General features: G+C 40.0%; 1 protein-coding gene across 9 annotated transcripts in view; it reads right to left on the reverse strand.

Moving 5' to 3' along the window:
- The window catches only part of adgrb3 (adhesion G protein-coupled receptor B3), a 766,644-nt gene that overhangs the window by 319,893 nt on the left and 423,682 nt on the right, over positions 1-23,069 (reverse strand). For all 9 annotated transcript variants that reach the window (XM_073056508.1, XM_073056504.1, XM_073056509.1 and 6 more), the window contains 2 exons: positions 18,024-18,170; positions 16,890-16,965 (listed from right to left, as the gene is read on the reverse strand). In XM_073056508.1, the coding sequence (XP_072912609.1) occupies positions 16,890-16,965; positions 18,024-18,170 (223 nt within the window). The remainder of the gene's footprint in view (positions 1-16,889; positions 16,966-18,023; positions 18,171-23,069) is intronic.

Here is a 23,069-nt window from a genome sequence, read left to right on the forward strand (position 1 = left end):
CCTCCAGCACCCAGGGCATGCCCTTTTCTCACTGATACCATCATGTAGAAGGTACAGAAGCCTGAAGGCACACACTCAGTGATTCAGGAACAGCTCCTTCCCCTCTGCCATCTTATTACTGAATGGACTTTGAAGCTTTGGACACTACCTCATTTTTTAAATATACAGTATTTCTGTTTATGCACATTTTTAAAATCTATGCAATATACGTAATTGATTTACTTGTTTGTTTATTATTATGTTTTATTTTATTTATTATTATTGTTATTTTTTCTCTCTCTTCTAGGTTATGTATTGCATTGAACTGCTGCTGCTAAATAAACAAATCTCACGTCACATGCCAGTGATAATAAACCTGATTCTGATCACGGCTAATTTATTATCCCTCTCAATCCCATTCTTCTGCATTCTCCCTATAACCTTTGTTACCCTTATTTACTGGAGCAAGGAGGAACATGTGAGGATCTGTATGAAGTTGACTGACACAAGCACCAGAGGGAACATGGCTTTTCACGAAGGAGATGTAATTAAAAGGTCAGAGGAAGAGATCACAGCTGCTTCCAAATAATATACAACTAACTCAACATGCCAAAACTTTTGTCGATTGAAGGGGGTAAAAACAGCATAAACCCCTGCAATCATGGGGTTTCAAGCCATGTATAGGTCAGAAGTTAGTGATTTAAGGGATGGTGTGGGAAAAAAAATAAGTGTGCTAAGCAGACTGGCAGAGCAATTGATTCAGTTATTCTGAGTTTCCGCAGCAGGATTTAACAAAAGGGTCATCAAATGTCACAACTGAAAAAGAACTTGGCTACCAGGAGGTTCTGCTTTTAAGTGCAGACTTTCAAAATAGCCAAGTGACAATGTGTATTACTGCATTTCTACTATTTCTGCATTGTTCCTGCAGTAAATTCCTGGAGCAACCAGACATTTTCAGCTGTATTATTTACTGTTCACGGATTCAATTATTAAATGCTATGGGAAATAATTTGCTCTTTTACAATGGTGCTGCACTGTTGGAAACCAAAACATTTCAGGTTTAGCAGTGACAAGGGAAAACAGCGGAAAGGTCAAACGATGGAAGTGAAGCAACATTAATGTGAATAAGATCAACAACGTGAACGGAATCACAGAGATCTTTACTGGCCATCAAAATACAATGAATTTTGGGAATAATATGCTGAAGGAAATCAGACTGAGCAGCTTGAATCTGCTTCAAGTATTGTCTGTCTCTCTAATGCTTCCTCCTGATTTAACAGAGCTGAGAACAAGACCGAGCAAAGGCTGAATGCCCGCCAGCTCTCCATAAGTGTGTAGGATTTGTCTTGTGCTACTCTTTAGTACAACCTTGAATACCGTGTGACACTACTGATCAACACACTGGTCAGATAATGTAAACCTAACCTCAATCTATTTTTGAACAGGTTACCAGTAAGAAAAAACACCTGCAACAGTATAAATCACTTGGAACTGCTTCACAGGAATGTAAAAAGACAGATCTATCACTGAGCTGTGTCAGGTGATGTTGGTCCTGACTATGCTGGCAGCTGTCTGGTGACTGGAGATCTGATGAGTTGCAGTCTGTGATGCAGAATGCCCCAGACTTCCATGACTGAGCACAGCAGTGAAGTGAGCAGTGGGGATGTGCTGGAGGTTAAATGAGTGCACAACTGATGTCTGACTGTGCAGCTGGTCTCACCATCGAGCCCAGTCGCCCACCATTACATCAGCCACAGCTGGCACATATGTTTTTTATTTTGCGATGTACCAGGTAACAGGCCCTTCTGGCCCAGTGAAACTGTTACACCCAGTTAACCTCCTAACACGCACATATTGGGAATGTGTGAGGAAATGGGAGCACCTTGAGGAAGCCCATGTAGTCACGGGGAGAACGTACAAGTTCCTCAGAGAATGCAGTGGAATTAAACTTGGGGCGCTGGCGCTATGATAGCACTACGCTGATGACCATGTGACTGTGCAGAACCACCTTGGTCGCTTGAATGAGATCATTGCTCCTCTGGTGAAAGGCATGCATGGGGAAGATTTTTGTTTAGCTAAGAACAGTTTCATTTATTTTATAAATTAATGTGTCATTTTCCAAAAATTATACCTTTTCAATATCTTACTTTTTTTTCCAAACTGTTAGTAAATATCTTTAGTTCAGGTGGTCTGAATGTGGGACCTGAGTTCTGAGTGCCTGTGATCTGGTTATCACTTGTACCCTAATGTGCCTACAGATAGTGATAACCTGTAGATAACCAGCTGACAGTGCCAACAATAAAGGGGTTAGAGTTGTATAGCCAAAAAGATTTCATATAGGCGAGGCTCACATGATTGACAACCACCACGTATGATCTGGGAGCAGTGCATTTCAGAAGACCAGATAATCAAAACATGGATCAAAGGGTTAAGCTTCAATTAACATCCTAAAGAATGACAGAGAGGCAGAGGCAGTGCAGAGGAAGTTTATCATGGGTTACTGGGACTAAATATGTGCAGAAATGCTATGGGTGAGTTATAGACACCTGTGCACAATTGGCTCTGTACTTCAGGGGAACTGACTGTGCACTGGCAATTGCTAATGGGGTTCAGTACCAGAGTTATAGAGTTGTACAGCAGAGAAACAGGGCCTATGGCACACTGAGTGCGTGTTGATTATCAATCACCCGTTTATACTATTCCTACACCAACTACTTCCATTTTCCCATGAACTCTCCCCAGAGCCTCCCCACCACTCACTAAGCACAATTACAATGGGCAACTAACTCTCCCAACACATATATCTTTGGGACATGGGAGGAAACCAAAGCGTTGAAGGAAATCCACGTGATCACTGGGATAGTGTGCAAATACTACACAGGCAGCACTGGAAGTCAGGGCCAGGTTGAACCTTGGTTGCCAGAGAATGTTTAGCATTAATGATTAAAGACAAATTTTGAGTTTAGAAAGAAGATTGCTTCTAGCACACCAGGTTCAATAATGTGTATATGATTCATTTGTATAACGGCAAAAAAAAGAAAATTATCACTTATGTTGATCAGGGTTAGTCCATCTAATAGATGAACATAAGCAACCAATAGGTTGACTAATGCATCATGTAGATTCCATGAAAAACACTGCAATCACATTACTAACGAGGGGAAAACCAATAGATACAGGCCTGCCATGGTTGGTATTGCATCCACTGGCTCCATTCCATTAATCCAGGGTGTTCCCAGAATCCATTCTCCTACCACTTGGGTCTTTTTCCACATGGCCTCCAATGCTGTCCAATCTTCTACTGATTGCATTTAACACTCTGTTTCTTCAGTTCATTTTCTCAGTGGTTATGACTTTCATTTTCCTTGAAATATTGTTTAAATTATTACAGTTCAATGTCCACCATGACTTTGCTCTGGTAAAAAAAAAAGGCTATTCCCTTCAGATTTTCAATAGTGCAGTTTCCATCAACCAAAGAAATTACTTTGGTGTTTTTTTTCCACTTAGAAAATTCTTGATCTAGTCCTTATTCCTTCATGTCTTAAGTGAAACTTCTCCACTTCAATTACATTTGTTGTCTCTCAGAAGCTAGCTTCTCCTCCTTCTACAGCTGTTTTCATCAAAGCTTCTTGATGTTAATTTAACCCTGCCCTACACTATCAGAATAGGCACCTCAATATTCTACCATCTGTCATGCTTCTGCATAGGCCAATCCATCTAGTGACTGTGTACTATTACATAACTGGGTTTGCAGCAAGTCCTGTTTGATCCCAAAGTAATAAGTAATGAAGAAGACTCTTGCCTTGTTTGGCAAGAGGACAGAAAATGCTCCTAGATCCTGTAGACCAATTGCCTGACTGGCTGAGTATTTGCAATTTTTTTTGTTTTTATTTCAGATCTCCAGTTTTTGAATAGACCATAATTTGGCCAGCTAGTTTGTTTCATTCTGAGATTCACGATGGGGTTAATTGTGTGCTGTCGATATGACATTGCACCATGTACAATATAGTCAAATGAAGTAGAATAGATCATGCATGTGCTTCCATGGCTGACTGATTAGGGTGCCTTGTTTATTCAAAATAAGAACAGAACAAATCTTGAAAATACAGAGCAAGTAGCTACAACAAATGCATTAAAATGGATCTATATATCAGGCAGAATAATTCAGAATCCATTTGAAGGCCCCCAACCCAAAACATTGACTGTGCATTTCCCTCCATTGATGCTGACTGACTTACTGAGTTCCTCTATCTAGTCTTCAGTGCATTGATCCAGAGGCATTCACCAATAGATAGATAGATAGATAGATAGATAGATACTTTATTCATCCCCATGGGGAAATTCAACTTTTTTTTCCAATGTCCCATACACTTGTTGTAGCAAAACTAGTTACATACAATACTTAACTCAGTAAAAAATATGATATGCATCTAAATCACTATCTCAAAAAGCATTAATAATAGCTTTTAAAAAGTTCTTAAGTCCTGGCGGTTGAATTGTAAAGCCTAATGGCATTGGGGAGTATTGACCTCTTCATCCTGTCTGAGGAGCATTGCATCGATAGTAACCTGTCGCTGAAACTGCTTCTCTGTCTCTGGATGGTGCTATGTAGAGGATGTTCAGAGTTTTCCATAATTGACCGTAGCCTACTCAGCGCCCTTCGCTCAGCTACCGATGTTAAACTCTCCAGTACTTTGCCCACGACAGAGCCCGCCTTCCTTACCAGCTTAGAACGGGCCATGCCAATGTTATGGGCACTTGCCGGTGTAATGGGCAAATCGTCTTTTCACTTAGGAGTCTGAATCTGACTGGTCTCCTAAGGATCTTAATTTATTCAGCAGGATCTTGACAAAGGATCTCATTCCACTGACTCAATAATCCTCCTATTAAGGTCTAACTAATCAGTAATCTAACAAGTTGTTCTCTCCTGTCCTAACACACTTTGGGAGAATTGGCTGTAATAAGAGATTGGGATGGCTCAGAGTTTTCCATTGGAAAGCCCTTAATATAAAGGCACTCTCTTGCAAAGTTTGGGACCTGAGGGTGACTCCTACCACACTAAAGGTTATTAAGGGAATCAGGGATCTTGGCTGGTGCAGGATGGTGCCACTGACATAAAAGCACAGTAAGATCTTATTGAATGGTGCAGCAGACATGAAGGTCAGAATAACCTACACCTGCCTTTGATGCTAAGATTATTACTTCTGGACCACTTCTTTCAGGTACTGGCTGCACGTCCTCTGTTGTGGCTCAACATTTTTACCTTCTGTGCCAGAGTTTGAAACTTAAAGGTTAACGTCTTGGTTTTAGTGCATGCCAAGAGTGTCTACCACCAATTGAGGCACAGGCACATTATCCATCAGTTTGCTAGAACCCATCTGTGTCCAGGTGATAATGCAGAACATTAACTAACACAGGTGATGAGTATGAAATCATTGTTGAATATTCAAAAGATTTTTTTAAAAGTTTGATTGTAAGTGCCTTACATTAGACCATGCCTTCCTCGTAAGGCTTGCCGGAATAATTCATACCTTCCCGGTAGAAATGCCTGCAACCTAATATCAGCTTATCAATCCAGAATCAAAATAGCTTATTTCCAGTTTGTTTAGTTTCTAATGGATCGGCCCAGCTGTGTTCAAACCCCTAGAGAGTCAATGATTTAGTAAAGCAAAATCATGAAGAGTGTGGAGGGAGGGGCCACATGCCTTCTAAAATATTTGACTGGGACTTAGAAAAGCACAAAGTCAGAATTATACAGTACAATCAAATTTTTTAAAACATTTGTTTAATCCTAAGAAATTCATGCCTCCACCATTTCATTAAAGACATGAAAGGATTTGCACATGAGTAGATCAATACATTTATTGCTGATGATGTCTTCTGAGTACAGTATTATTGAACAACGGTCAATAGTTATGGAACGAGGCATTGTTGCACAAAAAGAGTTAAACTTCATCTAATTGTAATAGAAACAGTGCTTAATGATCATCACTTAAAATTCAATTATATTCATCACTTAAAGATTAGTTTGTTTATTAATTTACTTTAATACAAATAGCCCCAAACTGCTGCTATTTCCTCTAATTAAATGGACCATGCACATCATAAAATTGCTAGCATGAACAGCGGTTGAGTCCATCAATAAATGTGCGTAAAGGCTCTGATAAGAATACAAGTAATCAGAATATCTTGAACCAGCATCTAGCTAAGTGAGTAGGCAGTGCTCTTACTGAGAAGACATCCTATAGAGCTCTGCCTGAGTGACTAGGATTCCTTGTTTATGCAAAAATGCTTTCAAAGAAATACATTGTAATCTCCTAAATCTTACAGCATCAAGTTTACACTGGCTCCTAGAAGATCTCCTTCCTCAGTTCTATTCTTTTGCCTTTCCAAACCGAAAGATCAAAGTACATTTAGGTCACCATATACTACCCTGAGATTAATTTCCTTCTGGGCATTCACAGTAGATTCAAAGAAATACAATAGAATCAATGAAAACCTACACACAAAGATGGACAACCAATGTATAAAAGACAACAAATTGTGCAAATACAAAACGAAAAAAAACTAACAACAACAACAATAATAATAATGATAACAATAAATAAATAAATAAATAAATATTTTTCTGTTGAGCTGAATGAAGTTATCCACTCTGGTCCAGGAGCCCGATAGTTCTGGAGTATTGGCCATTACTGAACCTGGTGGTGTGGGACCTACGACTCTTCAACCTCCTTCTATTAATGACAGCAGCCAGAAGAGAGCATGGCCTGGACGGTGGGAGCTGCTTTCCTGTGAGAACACTCCTTGTGGATGTGCTCAATGGTGGGGGAGGGCTTTTCCTGTGATAGTCTGGGCCATTTTGTGCAGTTCAGTTCAGGGGCATTGGCATTTCCATGCAATTTGGTCTCCATTTACTCCTCCATTTTACTCCCTTTCAAATGCCTATCCAGTTTTCTGTTGAGAATCTTGATTGACTGTTTTCACCAAACACTATGGGCTATGCATTACAGAATACCAGCACTTTGTGCAGCAAAGATTTTGCTTAGATGTCAAAGTGTGTTCAGTGGCTGTGCTAAGTGAATGAGACAAATCTTCCAACCCAAGGTTACACTGGAAAGCTTAGTTTGGATGGTGGGCTCTCAGGGAAGACTGTACCCAAATCCACACTGGAAACCATAGCTTGGTATGGGGATTTTGGGGGCAATGGAAGATCTACCCAAATATTGGAAGAGAATTGAGTAGCTAACTGAAAAAATCTGCACAATATTTGAGGTAACTAAGTGACCATATAAAGACAAATGAGTAATTGGAGTGCAAACTTAAAAGATTATGAACATACCCAGCTAGACATTACATATTATTTTAAAAAGCTGGCTAAACAACAGAGTAATTCAAGGGGCTTCCATACCAAGAGGATATTGAGAAAAAATAAACTGAGTAATGAGCATCTGCCTAAACAATATTGTATAGTTACAGTAACCACGTTTACAATAGAGACTGACTAAAGACTCAGTTAACAAAATTAATAGACAGAGAATCAACCTGAACTGGAAATCTGCTGATTATGTTGATTCTCTTAATGCTATTTACAACACAAATGGAGGCCATTCTGTCCATTATACCTGAGCCAATATGGAAAGAGTCACCTAACCTAATCCTACCTTTGAGTATTGGGTTCATGGGCCTTCAGGTCATAGGTCTCTAAATCCACATTGAAGTTCAGCTTAAGCGTGCATGGCCTCTGTCACCCTTTCGTTGTCTTTCATATTACCACCTACAATCTGGGTGAAAATATTCTCCACATTTATAATTGTCTAAGAGCCGCTTAAATGCCTCTATCATATTTGCCTCCACTACTACCCCTGCTAGTGCAATCTAGGCACCCATCACTCTAAGTATATAAAAAATTCACACACCTCCTTTGACCTTTTTACCTCTGACAATAAATACACGTCCTCTAGCCTCAGACATTTTAACCCTGGTAAAAAGATATGGCTGTCTACTCTATCTATGCCTCTCATAATGTTACAATCATATATCAGATCTCTCCTCAGCCCCCAACCAGAGAAAACAAGACAAATCTGTCGAAACTCTTCTTCTAATCCAGACAGCGTCTTGGTGCCTCTTCTGAAACATCTTCAAAGCCTTTACATACCAGACTTGAATGTAACCTAACCAGAGATTTAAAAAGCTGCAAGATAACTTCCTGACACTTGAGCTCAATAGCATGACTAATAAAGATAAGCATGCCATCTACAAACCTTCTTACTACCTTATCATCCACTTTCCATGAGGAATATATCCTCACCACTTTCAGCAAGCTATTTTCTTGGAGCCCAAGATCTCTCTGAATATCAAAACTGTTAAGAAACCAACCATTAACTATGTACTGTCCTTTTACATTTGATCTCCCAAAGTGCATCAGCTCATACTTGATGGATTAACTTTATCTGTAATTTTTCTGGCCATGTTTGCAACTGACCTATATCTTGCTGTATTCTTTGGCAATCTTCTACACCGTCCACACTACCACTAATCTTTGTATCATCTGTATCAGACTCAGCTTTAATATCATCTTTTGAAGATGTCCTTAATGGTGGGGAGGCTAGTGCCATGATGGAGCTGACTGAGTTTGCAACTTTCAGCAGCTTTTAAGATGCAACCAGCATAAATGCTCTCCACTGTACAACTGAGGAACTTTTCAGGAGTTGTTGGTGACATACTAAGTCTCCTGAAATTACTCATGAAATATAGCTGCTGTTGTGCCTTTGTTGTAATTGCATCAATATGTTGGGCCCAGGATAGACCTTCAGAGATGTTGACACCCAGCAACTTGTAACCACTCACGCTTTCCACTGCCATTCCCTTGATGAGGACTGGTGTGCGATCCCTCGACTTCCCCTTCTTGAAATCCACAATCAGATCCTTGGTCTCACTGATGCTGGGTGCAAGGATATTGTTTCGACACTACTCAAAGCTTTCAAACTCATTCCCAGATCGGAAAGCATGTGCAGGAGCAGCATTTATTGTCCATCCAGCGTTGTTCCTGTGATGTTGATGATGACCCAACTTCAAGAATCATTGCAGATATGTTGTGAAGGCACTATCAAAATGCTGCTATTGAGAGTTTCTAGAATTCTGTTCCCATCACTTGCTGAGCTTTGATACAGCATCAGTATGCTTTGTGTGAAATAAATTCTTTAAAAAAAGCCTTTCAGTTTCAAGAGATATGACACATAATCCTGATTCAGATATTTTCACTTCAGCAAAGTGGCATGTAGGCCTAACTAGACACACTGTGCTGACGCAATGCAGAGTCCACAGAAACTGGGTCTCTCCCCACTTCTCTAGCTGTGATCCACTTGAAGGAGGTTCTAATTCCATGTGTCCAGAGGGGAAAATCCACATCCTGAACTAAATAGCAACCCTTACAAAACTGTGGCACATGTGATCTTAACTGGTTTATGATTGTAGGAATCATTTCTTTAATAATGTACTTTTTTAGCAAATGTGCAGATATGATTCAAACATAGAAGTGATATTAAAATATTAAATAGAAGAGAAGATTAACATTAAATTAAAGTAAAAAGTACTTTCACCAACAAACACAAGGCAAAAATGGCATAGAGTGAAGTAGAAGACATGGGACTAGGAGTAGACCGCTCAGTCTCCCCTAGCTCTAGTCCCCATTCAGAAAGATCAGGGCACTACAACAGAAACAGGCCTTTCAGCCCATCTAGATAAATTTATTCTGCCTAATCCCATTGATTCGCAGCTGGACCATAGCCCTCCATACCCCTCGCATCCACGTACTTATCCAAACATCTCTTAAATGTTACAGTCGAACCCACATCCACCAATCTAATCATGGTCTCAGTTTCACTTTCCTGTTGTTTCCCATTTGTGCAAAATCTCTCTGTCTCAACCATCATTTGTAATACTTAGCAGGAACTCTTATTACGTTAATTTCTCCCAAAGAGGCCTCTCGGTACACATGATAGACCGGACTGGACTGTTGATTCAGAGAAGGCAAAATGTTGGGGGGGTGGGGGGGGAGGGTTGGATTTGTTTTTCATGACAAACCATTCATGGTCCTCAGAGATAATTGTCTTGTCACACTCTTGCCTCCCCGGCCTGGAATATCTGACGATTAAGTACTGACTGTCTACCTACCAAGAGTTCTCATCTGTGATCCTGACCTGACTGCAGTTCACGTCACACTAACATTAATCAGGCAGTCAATATTGAATGCTGATGTGACCAAGAAGAAACGGCTACTTCAATGATTTAAAATTATATTTGAGGAGTAAAATCAGGCATGTTTGAAGAAATCTCCACCTAATTATCCTCAGCATATAACCTCCAGCACCAGTAGTCCCAACACATTTGATCACTGTTATGCCACTAATCAGAATGCCACCATTCCATACCTAGACCGCATTTCAGGAAATCTGAGCACTTGGTTGTCCTTCTCTTATATGCATATAGGCAGAGATTAAAGAGCAAGGCTCCAGAGATAAGTAGAACAGAGAGGTGGTCATGGGAGGCTGAGGAGCGGCTACAGGATTGCTTTGAGTTGGTGGACTGGGCCATGTTCCAGAACTTATCAGAGGACCTGAATGAATGCACCATGGCTGTCACAGACTTTATAGAAACATTCTTAGATGAGTGTGCCCCCACAAGATCATACAGAATCTTTCTCAACCTGAAGAACTGGAAGAAGCAGAAATTTGCAATTTGGCGGGGGCCAGATCAGTGGCATTCAGAACAAGTACAAAAGGTTCAGATACAATCTCCATAAAGCCATCTCACAGGCAAAGTGACAATTCCAGCCCAAAGTTGAATCACTGAAGGATGCTTGACAGCTGTGGCAGGGCTTGAATGTTATCACCTCCTACAATGTGATGTAGGTGACAACAATGCTTCACTCCCTGAAGAGCTCAATGCCTTCTATGATCATTTTAACCATCAAAATATGGAGAAAAGTCCATGAACTCTCACAGCCCCGATGACTCTCTGATTTCAGTCTCTGATGCCAAAGTGAGAGCATCCTTCAGGAAGGTGAACCCAGAGAAAGCATTCGGCCCAGATGGGGTACCTGGACGAATACTAAAAACCTGTATGATCAACTGCCTAGAGTGTTCACCAATATTTTTAACCTCTCACTTCAGCCGTCTGAGGTACCCACCTGCTTCAAGCAGGCTTCAATTATACTGATGCCTAAGCAGAGTATGGTAATCTGCCTCAATGACTATTGTCTAGTAGCACTTACATCCACTGTGATGAAGTGCTTTGAGAGGTGGTTGATGAAACATAGCAGCTCCTGCCTGAGAAGTGACTTGGATCCACTCCAATTTGCCGACCATCACAACAGATCCACAGCAGATGCTATTTCATTGGCTTTTCACTCAACTCTGGAACAGCTGAACAGTGAAGATGCATACGTCCGAGTGTTCTGCATCAACTACAGCTTTGTATCCAATACTATCATAGATGCGTGGTGGAGAGTTTATTGATGTGTTGCATCAGGGCTTGGTATGGAAACACCAATGCCCTTGTATGGAAATGCATACAAAGAATAGTGGATATGGCTCAGTCCATCACAGCTAAAGCTCTCCCCACCATTGAACTCATCTGCTCAGAGTATTTCATAGAAAAGCAGCATCCATCATCAAGGACCCCTACCATCCAGGCCATGCCCTCTTCTCAATGTTGAACCATCTTCTTGTTACCCCTCAGCCATCAGTCTCTTGAATCTTCACCCAACTTCACTTGGTCCATCACTGAATTGTGCCCACAATTGAAGGGTAACAGTAAAATGGTACAGGAACCTCAGGACCCACACCACCAGATTCAAAGTTCAAAGGACATTTATTATCAAAGTAGGCATACTTTATACAACCTTCGGATTCATCTTCTTATAGGCAGTTACAGAACGACGAAACAAAATAGAACCCATTAAAACAAAAGAAGACCATCAAACATCCAATGTGCGGAGAAAAAAGATGTGCAAACAATAAAAGTAAGCAAATAGGATTCAGATCTGAAGTTTACAAAAGTGAGTCTACTCTGTGATAGTTGCAGGCCACAGTCACAGTTCAGTGCAAAGATGAGTACACCTTGCTGAGCAGCTGTTGAACTGGCCTATCCCTTGCCTCTGGCCCCAACACCCTGACCTTTTCAATCTGGCATAGCACATAAATTGTTCAAACCTCAGGTCACCCCTTGCTTTTGGACCCAGGCCCTGCCACTTTGATACACTCTCGGATCAACTCCCCCACCACCACAATTCGGACTGTACCCAAATTTTCCTATTTGGCTTGGCACTTAAGTCAATCAAACTTCGAATCTGTCTTCCCTCTCAGGCCAGGGTCTGGGCCCAGCTGCCATGACTCTGCATTGCCTCCGCTCTCCTCATCTTGGTTCTGCTGAATTGAATTGCCTCCAAGTCTGCACCAGCCAAACGGTGGCTCAGTCCCTGCTCCCTGGCCTGGATCCTGCCACTGTCATTCAGCCTGAACACACCAGGCTGCAACCTTCCAAACTTCAGTTCCCATCACAAAACTCACAGGTCATTTTGGCAGTTCAAAAGCCCAACTCTGACACTACGCTTACAGTCTATTGTTTGCAGTGATCATTTACTGAAAAAAGTGTAATTAATGAAGTATTTTGTTGTACATTTTATTTGCAATCAGCAAGCATTTGCTAAGTTTCACAAGCACTATCTTAAACCAGAAGAAAGGTTCAGGGACAGCGATAACCCCTCATCCATCAGGCTCTTGAACAGAGGGGATAAATTCACTCACCCCATCACAAAACTGTTCCCACAACCTTTTGACTCAGACTATGCCCACACTACACTAGATAAATCTATAACCAAAGCTTTTTCTCTTTGTTTTTACCCTCCATCCACACTAAAACGGCGTATTCGCCTCCCAAAAACAGAGATTTTCAGAAACGCTCTCCAGAGTGTGCAATTTTGAAAACGCCGCTTGGGCAGAGCAGTGTGGATGGGGTAACCGGAGAAATCTAAAAAAGCTGTCATGACGTGCCGGAACAGATGGTGGTAGCAGCACGGAATTTCATTGTTTTCATGAACGCAATAGAACAACGTTGCAGCCGAAACGGAAATAGTAAACCGCTTGTGGGGTTTTTGAGGCTCCTGTACCTTCTTCCTGAACGCAAAAGCAAGAAGAGACCATGGCCTGGATGATGGATGTTGCTTTTCTGCGACAGTGCTTCATGTTGATGTGCTCAATGGTGGGGTGGGCTTCAGCTGTGGTGAACTGAATTGTATCCACTACTTTTTCTACACTTTTCCATACAAGAGCATTGGTGTATCCATACCAGACCATGATACAATTAATCAATATACTGTGCACCACACATCTATAGAAGCTTGTCAAAATTTTAGGTGACATGCCAAATCTACATAAACATTGAAGAAAGAAGAGGAGCTGCCAAGCTTTCTTGGTAATAGCACTTATGAGCTGGACCCAGGCCAGGTCCTCTGAAATGCTAACACCGACAAATTTATAGTTGCTGACCCTCTCCACCTCTGGTCCCCCAATGAGGAGTGGCTCATGGACCACTTGTTTCCTCTTGAAATCAATAATCATCTCCTTGAGCTTGTTAATACTAAGTGAGAAGTTGGTGCTGTGGCACCACTCAGCCAAATTTTCAATCTCCCTCCTTTCTGCTGATGTGTCAAAATTCTTGATTTGGCCAAAGACAGTGGTGAGGTTGGCAAACTTCATCATGGCATTGGAGCTGCGCTTAGCCTCACGGTCATAAGTATAAAGTGAGTAGAGCAGGGACCAAGCACACAGCCTTTTAAAGCACCTGGGCTGATGGAAAATGTGGAGGAGATGTTGCCAATGTGAACTGACTGGAGTCTGCAAATGAGGAAATTGAGGATCTACTTGCAGAAGGAGGTATTGAGGCCCAGGATGAAGCTTATTGATTAGTTTTGAGAGGATGGTAGTATTTTATGCCAAGCTGTAGTCAATGACATGTATACATGGTCATTGTGTAGATGTCCCAGGATTGAGTGAAGAGCCAGTGAAGTGGCATCTGTTGTGATGATAGGCAAATTGGAGTGAACCCAAGTTGCTTCTCAGTTCAGAGTTTGATATGTTTCATCATCCAACCTCTCAAAGCACTTCATCACAGTGGATATAATTACTAGTAGATGATAGTCATTGAGGCAGGTTAACCCATTCTTCTTAACTGCCAGTATAATTGAAACCTTTACTGCCAAAGTGAAAGGTTAAAGACATTGGTAAACACTCCAGCCACTTGGGAGATCATGAAGGTGCTGCCATGTTCTGATGGTCAAAGTGAGCATAAATGCATTGAACTCATCCCATCAAAGCCTTATTGTCATCTATGTCACATTGGTTTCATGTTGTTGGAAGTGATAGCATTCAAGCCCTGTCAAGCATCCTTCAGTGATTCAAGTTTGGTGCAGAATTGCCTCTTCACATGTCAGATGGCTTTCCGGAAATTGTACCTGGACCTCTTGTATTTAACTTGGTTGTCAGAACTGAATGCACTAATATGGCCCTCAAGAGATTGTGAATCTCATGGTTCATCCAGGGCTTCTCGTTAGGGAAGACTATGAATGATTTTGTAGGAACGCACTAGTCTATGACAATTGCAGAAGAAGATGGAGGCCCAAGTATTGGAGCTTGTTGATTAGAACTGAGTGTATGATTATGTTGAACCGTGAGTTGTAGTCAATAAACAGTAGCTTGCTGTTGTTATTACTATTGTCCAGGTGATCCAAGACAGATTGGAGTGCCAGTGAGATTGCATCCGCTGTAGTCCTACTGTGGCTTATGCAGGAGTTAATTCTAGCCATGACTAACCTCTCGAAGAACTTCATCACAGTACATGTGTGTGCTAGTCTGGATGATGGTCATTGAGGCAGCTCACCCTGCTTTTCGTGGGCATTGGTATGGCTGTTACCCTTTTGAAGCAGGTGGGATTCTCCAACTGCAGCAGTGAGAGATTGAAAATGTCCTTAAACTCCTACCAGTTGGTTGTCACAGGTCATCAGAGCCAAATCAGGTACAGCATCAAGACCCGATGTCTTGCAAGGGTTCACCCCCTTGAAAAATGTTGGCCTCTGAGACAGAGATCACAGGATCACTGGATGCTGCAGGCATTCACACAGGTATAGTTTTATTCACCCTTTCAAAGCATGCATAAAAAGGCATTGAGCTCATCTGAGAGTGAAGCATCTCAGCCATTCCTGATACTAGTTTTGCTTCATAGGAACTAATGGCCAGCATACTTGCTGACCAACCCATCCACTTTTTTAACCAAATCATATACAATTAGTAGCAACTGTATTAGGTGCACCTGTTTGTTAATAGATGCATCTAATCAGCCAATCATGTGTCAGCAACTCAATGCAGATGTGGTCAAAAGGTTCAGTTATTGTTCAGATCAAACATCAGAACATGGAAGAAATGTGACCTACGTGACTTTGACTATGGAATGGTTGTTGGTGGTAGATGTGTTGGTTTCAGTATCTCAGAAATTGCTGATCTCCTGGGATTTTCATGGACAAGTCTCTTAGAATTTACAGAGAATGGTGTGAAAAACAAAAAAAAACATCCAATGAGTCCCTTGTTAATGAGACAGGCCAGAGAAGGACAGTCAGACTGATTCAAGCTGACAGGAAAGTGACAGTAACTAAAATATCCATGCATTACAACAGTGGTGAGTCGAGAAGCATCACTGAATGAGCAATATGTTGAACGTTGAAGTGGATGGGCTACAGCAGTAGAATATCATGAACATACACTCAATGTCCACTTTATTAATTGCCTGAGCTACTAATAAAGTGGCCACTGATTGCATATGTATACTTAACATAAATGACAGAGTTGTAGCTCCACTTTCAGGGAGCCACGGACTTGAACCCCAAGATCTCTGATGAAGGACCTTGAAACTGAAATGTTAAGTCTGTTTTTCCCTTCACAGCTGATGCCTGAGTTGTTGCAGATCACAGCATCACGTCAACATCTTTGCAAATCTCCTCTGCATCATATTCATTGCAATCATGACTCTGCTTTTTTAACCACAGTTTTAATCTATAATTTAATCTTTAATCCACAGCTAGTAAGAACAATTTGTATCTCATTTCCATATGACCTTACAAGAACATTCTATGGCTAGGCAAATTGGAGATAGCAAAATAATTTCCCTGCCTATCAAATTTTGTGACTGCACTGCTGTTAATGATTGAGACTGATATAATGCACCTGAAATTCAGATGCAGCCATCCTACACTCATTGCATTTTATGGTCTATAAAATCTGCTTTTATTGGTCAAATTTCTGTTTCCATTGTTGTTTAAAGAAGCACTACTTCTGAGCTTAAGTTTATTTTGTTTGCCGAACAATGTCAGCAATGTATGTATGTAGCAATGTCAGCATTGCCTGTTTCTGCATTTGGTATTTTAGAGCAATGTTCTACTTGTCCAGCTGCTTGTTAAAGGAATATTTTGTTAAGTCCTTCAAAAAAGCATTGATGCGAACCTTCAACATGAGATAAATCATGAAGAAAACATTACAACAAAAGATAAAGGAATGTCATTAAAAGGCCACCATAAATTAAATAAGTCAGTGCAAAAGAATAGACTTGTAATTATATTGAACTTCATAACATCTGTGGAAAATATTTGCACAAACAGATTATTTGAATTAGTGGTCAATGATTTAGTGGTTAGTGGCCTAAGATTTACAGTGAAAGAGAAAACACAAGTAAAATTTCAGACACCTCCTTTTGTTGATTCTCTGATTCTCCGAGCAAGTCAGCACAAACGGGGAAAACCAAACAGAACTTGTGTAAACAATGCCAACAAGACTGGTAAATAAGAAAAGTCTGTGCCTTACCTTGGGGAGGGCAAAATAAGTCCCAAATTTTTGTAAAATATCGTGCCAAGAACAAAAACAGAAGATTCGTCCAAATCTGAAAAATAAAAAAAAATCATAGGATCATTCAATACACATTCAGATTATTATACTCTTTCAATTACTTGTCCAAAAGATCCCACTCTCCTGCCACATTTCCATTGCCCTTATGAATTTTGTCTTGGATATGTTCATCTAACTTCTTTTAGAATATATTTTCAGAAATTGGATCAGAATCAGGATCGACATCAATAGATCTCTCTCAAAGTTGCGATGTAAGATGATAGGGTAGTTAAGAAGGCCTTCATTATTGGGTGATTAAGTTCAAGAACCACAAAGTAATGTAGCTCTATAAATCTCTGGTTAGAACACACCTGGAGTATTGTGTTCAGTCCTAGTCGCCTAATTATAGGAAGGATGTGGAAACTTTAGAGAGGGTGTAGAGGAAATTTACCAGAATGCTGCTTTAATTAGAGTTTGTTTTATGAGGATAGGTTTCTCGTTGGAGTGAAGGAAGATGAGAAGTGAGATGATAAGAGGTGTACAAGATAAGAGGCATTGATAGAGTGGTCAGCCAGCTCCCTTTTCTCAGAGTGGAAATGACTAATGCAAGGGTGTAATTTTAAAGTGATTGGAGTAAAGTATAGGGAGACACCAGAGGTATGTTTTTACACGAGGGAGTGGTGGGTGCATTGAAAGCACTGCCAGTGGTGGTGGTAGAGGCATTGACATTAGAGATATTAAGGAGACTGTTAAATAGATATAAGAGAATTGGAAAGCTATGCCGGTAGGAAACTTTAGATTGATCTTGGAGTAGGTTAAAACTTTGGCGCAGCATCGTGGCACAAAGGACCTAAACTATGCCCTTACGTTCTAGGCTCCAATTTCTCAGATTTGTTAAATATCACTTTGAACATTAACAGGAGATTGACTTTGTGCTGAGGGATGCCTTTCTTAAGAGTTACAAAAATCATGGAACAAAGGTGCATACTGTGGAGACAATGACATTAAGAACAGTGGAAAATCCATTCCCCCTTTTTAATATATCACCTCTACTTATTGGGTGCATTGCTAAATTATATGTGCAGAGAACAGTTCCAGAAATGACAACTTCACCTGGTGATGAAGGTACAAATATGTTTTTTGGAATTATAATTTTGTCTTCGGAGTTCCTTGCCCAGTCGACCATTCCCTTCCTTCCTTTCATTGGGAAGTTGATATCAGTCAGGACAGATGCTGCAGGCAGCTTGTGAATGCTGGCCACTGAAAGAGAATCACAAGTAATTGATTTGGAGAAAGTTGTTCATTAAACTTGCAACCTCAAAACTGAGTGTAGTTTTTAAAAAAAAATTTGTTTGAATATCCATGTGCTTGTTATTCAATAACCACTCCAATGTAGTGACTTGATTAGGCACAGGTATAGGATTGAATCTGCAAGGACAAATTACTTGTATCTTTAGGGGTAACACACACAAAATGCCGCAGGAATTCAGCAAGTCAGGCAACATCTATGGAGGTAAATGAACAGTCAATATTTTGGGCTGAGACCCTTCCTCTGGATAGGAAAGAAAAAGGGCAGAAACCAGAGTAAAAGAGTGGGAGGGAAGCGAGAGGTGCACAAGCCCATAGATGGTAGGTGAATCCAGGTGAGAGAGGGAAGTTAGGTAGATGGGGGAGGGGGAAAATGGGAATACTGTGAGAAGCTGGATGATGATAGGTATAAGACGCAAAGGGGTGAAGAAGATGGAATCTGAGAGGGGATCATGAAATAAGGAAGGAGAAGGAGAACAGGAGGAGAAGGCCACCAGCCACTGAACCTCCTTTGGTTTTCAAATCAGAACTCAACTTTTCTTAAGTTTTCTGCTTTATTCTCAGCTGCCTTGATCTCATTGGTATCCAACAATCATCCAAGTCCAAGAACTGAACATGCACAGGCTTCTGAGAAAAAGACTTCAAAAGAAATGTCTCCATGAAATGGCTGACTCCTTACCCTGAGACACTGACCCTTAGAATCTGATTCTGTTGCTTGAGTTTGAAATAGTCTCCACAAGCTCTTCTTGCTGTTTTTTTAATGTGTTATGTAAAACCTATCTCCTAGAGCAAGCTTTTGATCCTTTATATCTTCTTGTGAACCACTTTTATTTTGCCAAATATAACACTTGGTGCTATATTGAAAGTTCAAAATAAACTTTTTATCAAAGTGCATATGTGTCACCATATACTATAAGACCATAAGACATAGGAGCATAATTAGGCTTCATTTTCTTGCAGGCATTCACAGTAGAACCAAGAAACACAATGGAATCAATCAAAAACTACAAAGGCTGACAACTAATCAATGTGCAAAAGAATTGTATTGGTAGTGTTTGGAATAAGTATTGTAATCTAGGAAATACATTCATTTTTACAGCATTTACTCTGCCTACTAATGTTATTGGTTAATAAATGTGTGAGGAAGTTCCTTTGGAAAGGTAAGATGTCAAGAATATCGTTGGAAAAATTGACATGGAAATTTGACCTAGGAGGGTTACAACTTCCAAACTTTAAAAATTATTATAAAGCAAATCAACTTAGATTTATTGCATCTTTTTTTGATGAAGATAAACTGGCATGGATTAGAATAGAACTAGATAAAATAGGAGAAAATATACCAGAAGATTTTATATATAAGTGGGAATCTAAATGGATACAGGAAAAGAAAGAATCTCCTATATTAAAACATTTGATTGATTTATGGAATAAGATAAATGTTGATGATGAGATAAATAAATCTTTATTAGCAAAGAGACCTTTAATTCAAAATAAACTTATTCCTTTTACTATGGATAACCAACTTTTATACAACTGGTTTCAAAAAGGGATTAGATATATAGGAGATTGTTTTGAATGAGGTATATTAATGTCATTTGATCAATTAAAGAATAAATATAAAATATCAAACAACACTCTTTTTTGTTATTTCCAATTAAGGGCTTATTTAAGAGATAAATTGGGTCAAACAATGTTATTGCCGAAACCTAATGAAATAGAAATTTTAATTCAAAAATGAAAAATTTTAAAAATTATTTCTTGTATGTATAATTTGATTCAAAAGCAGGCAATTAAACAAGGAATTCATAAGTCAAGACAAAAATGGGTAACTGATTTGAATATTAAAATTGAAGAAACAAATTGGTCGAGACTATGTCTTGACAGTATGACAAATACAACAAATGTCCGGCTAAGCCTCGTGCAATATAATTTTTTATATCAATTATATATTACACCACAAAAAATAAATAAATTAAACCCAAATTTATCTGATCAATGCTTCCAATGTAATCAAGAAATTGGTACTTTTTTACACTCTACTTGGTCTTGTTTTAAAATTCAACCTTTTTGGACAAATTTAAGAGTTTTACTGGAACAAATTATTGGAATACAACTTCCACATAATCCAACATTATTTTTACTAGGCGATATTGAAGGGATAAAATCGAAATCCAAATTGAATAAATATCAGAAAGAATTCATAAAAATTGCATTGGCAGTAGTCAAAAAGGCTATTGCAGTTACTTGGAAATCGGATTCATACGTAAGTGTAGATCATTGGAAGAATGAAATTTTTAGCTGCATTCCACTTGAAAAAATTACTTATAATTTAAGAGATAAATATGAAATATTTCTGAAAATTTGGCGCCCTTATTTACATAGGTGCTCTGAAGATAAAATTATTGGTTATCTGGGGAAAGAAATAAATACACATATTAAAGCTATTGTGAACTCCATGGAGCATGTGGGGATCTTCCGATATCCAGGCAATCTTTCTTTCTTTCTTTTTTCTTCTTTTTTTTTTCTATAGGGATATGTTAAGGTGGGAGGGGTTAAGGGGAGGGGGGAAGGGTTGACAATTTTTTTTCTTTCTGTAACCTATTTGAAAATTCAATAAAAAAATTTATTAAAAAAAATGTGCCAAAGAATACAAAATGTGCAAACTACAATAAAAAGATAATAGTAATAAATAAATTAATTAATAACAATACTGAGAAAATGGGTTGTAGAGTCCTTAAAAGTGAGTCCACAGGTTGTGGAATCAATTTGGAGTTGAGGCAAATGAAGTTATCAACACCGGTTCAGAAGCCTGATGATGGAAGGGTAATAATTATTTCTGAACCTGGTGGTGTGGGATGTAAGGCTCCTGTACCTCCTTCCCAATGACAGCATCATGTTTCATGAGGAATCTACAAAGGGGCTTGTCTGACGCTGATCATAAACACAAAAGATTCTGCAGTTGCTGGCAATTTTGAGCAATGCCTACAAAAAGCTGGAGAAACTCAACAAGTCAGGCAACATCTGTGGAGTGGAATAAACAGTTGATGTTTTGGGTTGAAACCTTGGAAGGGCAAGGGGCGGAAGCCAGAATAAGATGGTAGGCAGAGGGGTAGGAATACCAGCCAGAGGATGAGAGGTAAGACCAGGTGAGAGGGAAGGTGGGTGAGGGGTCCCAAAAGAATGTTGGGTGAGTGGCGTTGCAACAACAACCTTGTACTCAACTTCACCGAGACCTTCATGAAAGGGAAGTCAGGAGAACACACACCAATCCCTATCGAGGGTTCAGCAATGGAAATAGTCAGGAGCTTCAAGTTCCTGGGCATTAACATCTCAAAAGATCTATCCTGAAACCAATATACTGGTGCAATCATGAAGAAGGTACACCTGTGGCTATACCTCATTGGTTTGAAGAGATTTGGCATTTCACCAAACACTAGCAAATTACACATATACGGAGGAGAGGATTTTGACAGGCTTTATCACAGCCTGGTATGGAGGCTCCAATGTGCAATATTGAAAGAGGATGGTAGACTCATCAGAGGCACAGACCTCCCCACCGTCAAAAGGTGTTTCCTCAAAAAGGTGGCATCCGTCATTAAGGACCCTCACCATCTCAGACATGCTCTCTTCTCATTACTACCACCAGGAAGGAGGTACAGGATCCTGAAATGCAACATTTCAGTGACAGCTTCTTCTTCTCTGCCAACGGATTTCTGAATGGTTCATGAGCACACAACCTCACCACTCCTCTTTTGCACTCTTTTAATTGTAAGTAATAGTAACTGTTATATCTTGCACTGTACCGCTGCCACGGAACAACAAATTTTACGACATATGTCGGTGAGAATAAACCTGATTCTGATCCTGAGTAATACAGTAGGGGTTGTCTTTGTAACACAGGATGAGTATGACACCTCGTGACTAGGTTGATTAAGTGAAACGCATATAAAACAAAGACCCACTTTGAAAGTAGTTGAAGCCAATTGCCCGGGAGTGGGCTTGTGTTTGTTGGTGAGACAAGGAGGCACACTGCATGATCACTGTCCTGGAACATATAGGCCTCAAATGGTCCTAATATTAACACCTGAAGCTCATTTGAATGGGAGTGTCATGTTGTGAGTCCAGACTGCTACCTTGTAGTAAAATTGCATTTGCTTTAAGATTTATTCATATAGGTCCTGGAAGCAGGGAAGAGAACTGGGAGGTGGGTAGGAAATAGTGGGCTGATAGGAGGAGATTGGGGAAGGTTATAAAATATAAAATCCTATTATGAATTTGGAAGAAATGGAATGTAAAAGATAATTTGTAATTAATGTTTGAACAATAATAATCCAGTTTTCTCTGACTTCTGGAAATTTTCCCCTTCCTCCCTCTCTCTTCATCCATTCTCTTCTTACCTTTTCTCCTTACCTGTCTATCTCTTCCCCCTGGTGTCCCTTCTCCTTCCCTTACTCTCATCATCCACTGTCCTCTCCTATTAAATTCCCTACTTCTTCAGTCCTTTACCTTTCCCACCTATCATTTCCTGGCTTCTGACATCATCCCGCATCCTCCAATTCCTACCTACTCCTTCACCAGACCTCACATATCATCTACCTTGTACTGCTTTCCCTACCCCACCTTCTTATTCTAGCTTCTTCCCCCTTCCTTTCTTGTCCTGATGAAGGATCTCAGCCTGAAATATCGACTATTTATTCCTTTCTATAGATGCTGCCTGGCCTGCTGAGTTTCCTCAGCATTTCATGTACATTACTCATTATCTGGTGTAGCTTCCAGAGTGGTGTCAGCTGCAAGGGATTGGCACTTTCATAATGTAGCTGGCTCGCAGACTTAATTCAAGCCTGGGATCAG

This window comes from Hemitrygon akajei, chromosome 9, assembly GCF_048418815.1.
Source record: "Hemitrygon akajei chromosome 9, sHemAka1.3, whole genome shotgun sequence".
NCBI classification, from domain to species: domain Eukaryota; kingdom Metazoa; phylum Chordata; class Chondrichthyes; order Myliobatiformes; family Dasyatidae; genus Hemitrygon; species Hemitrygon akajei.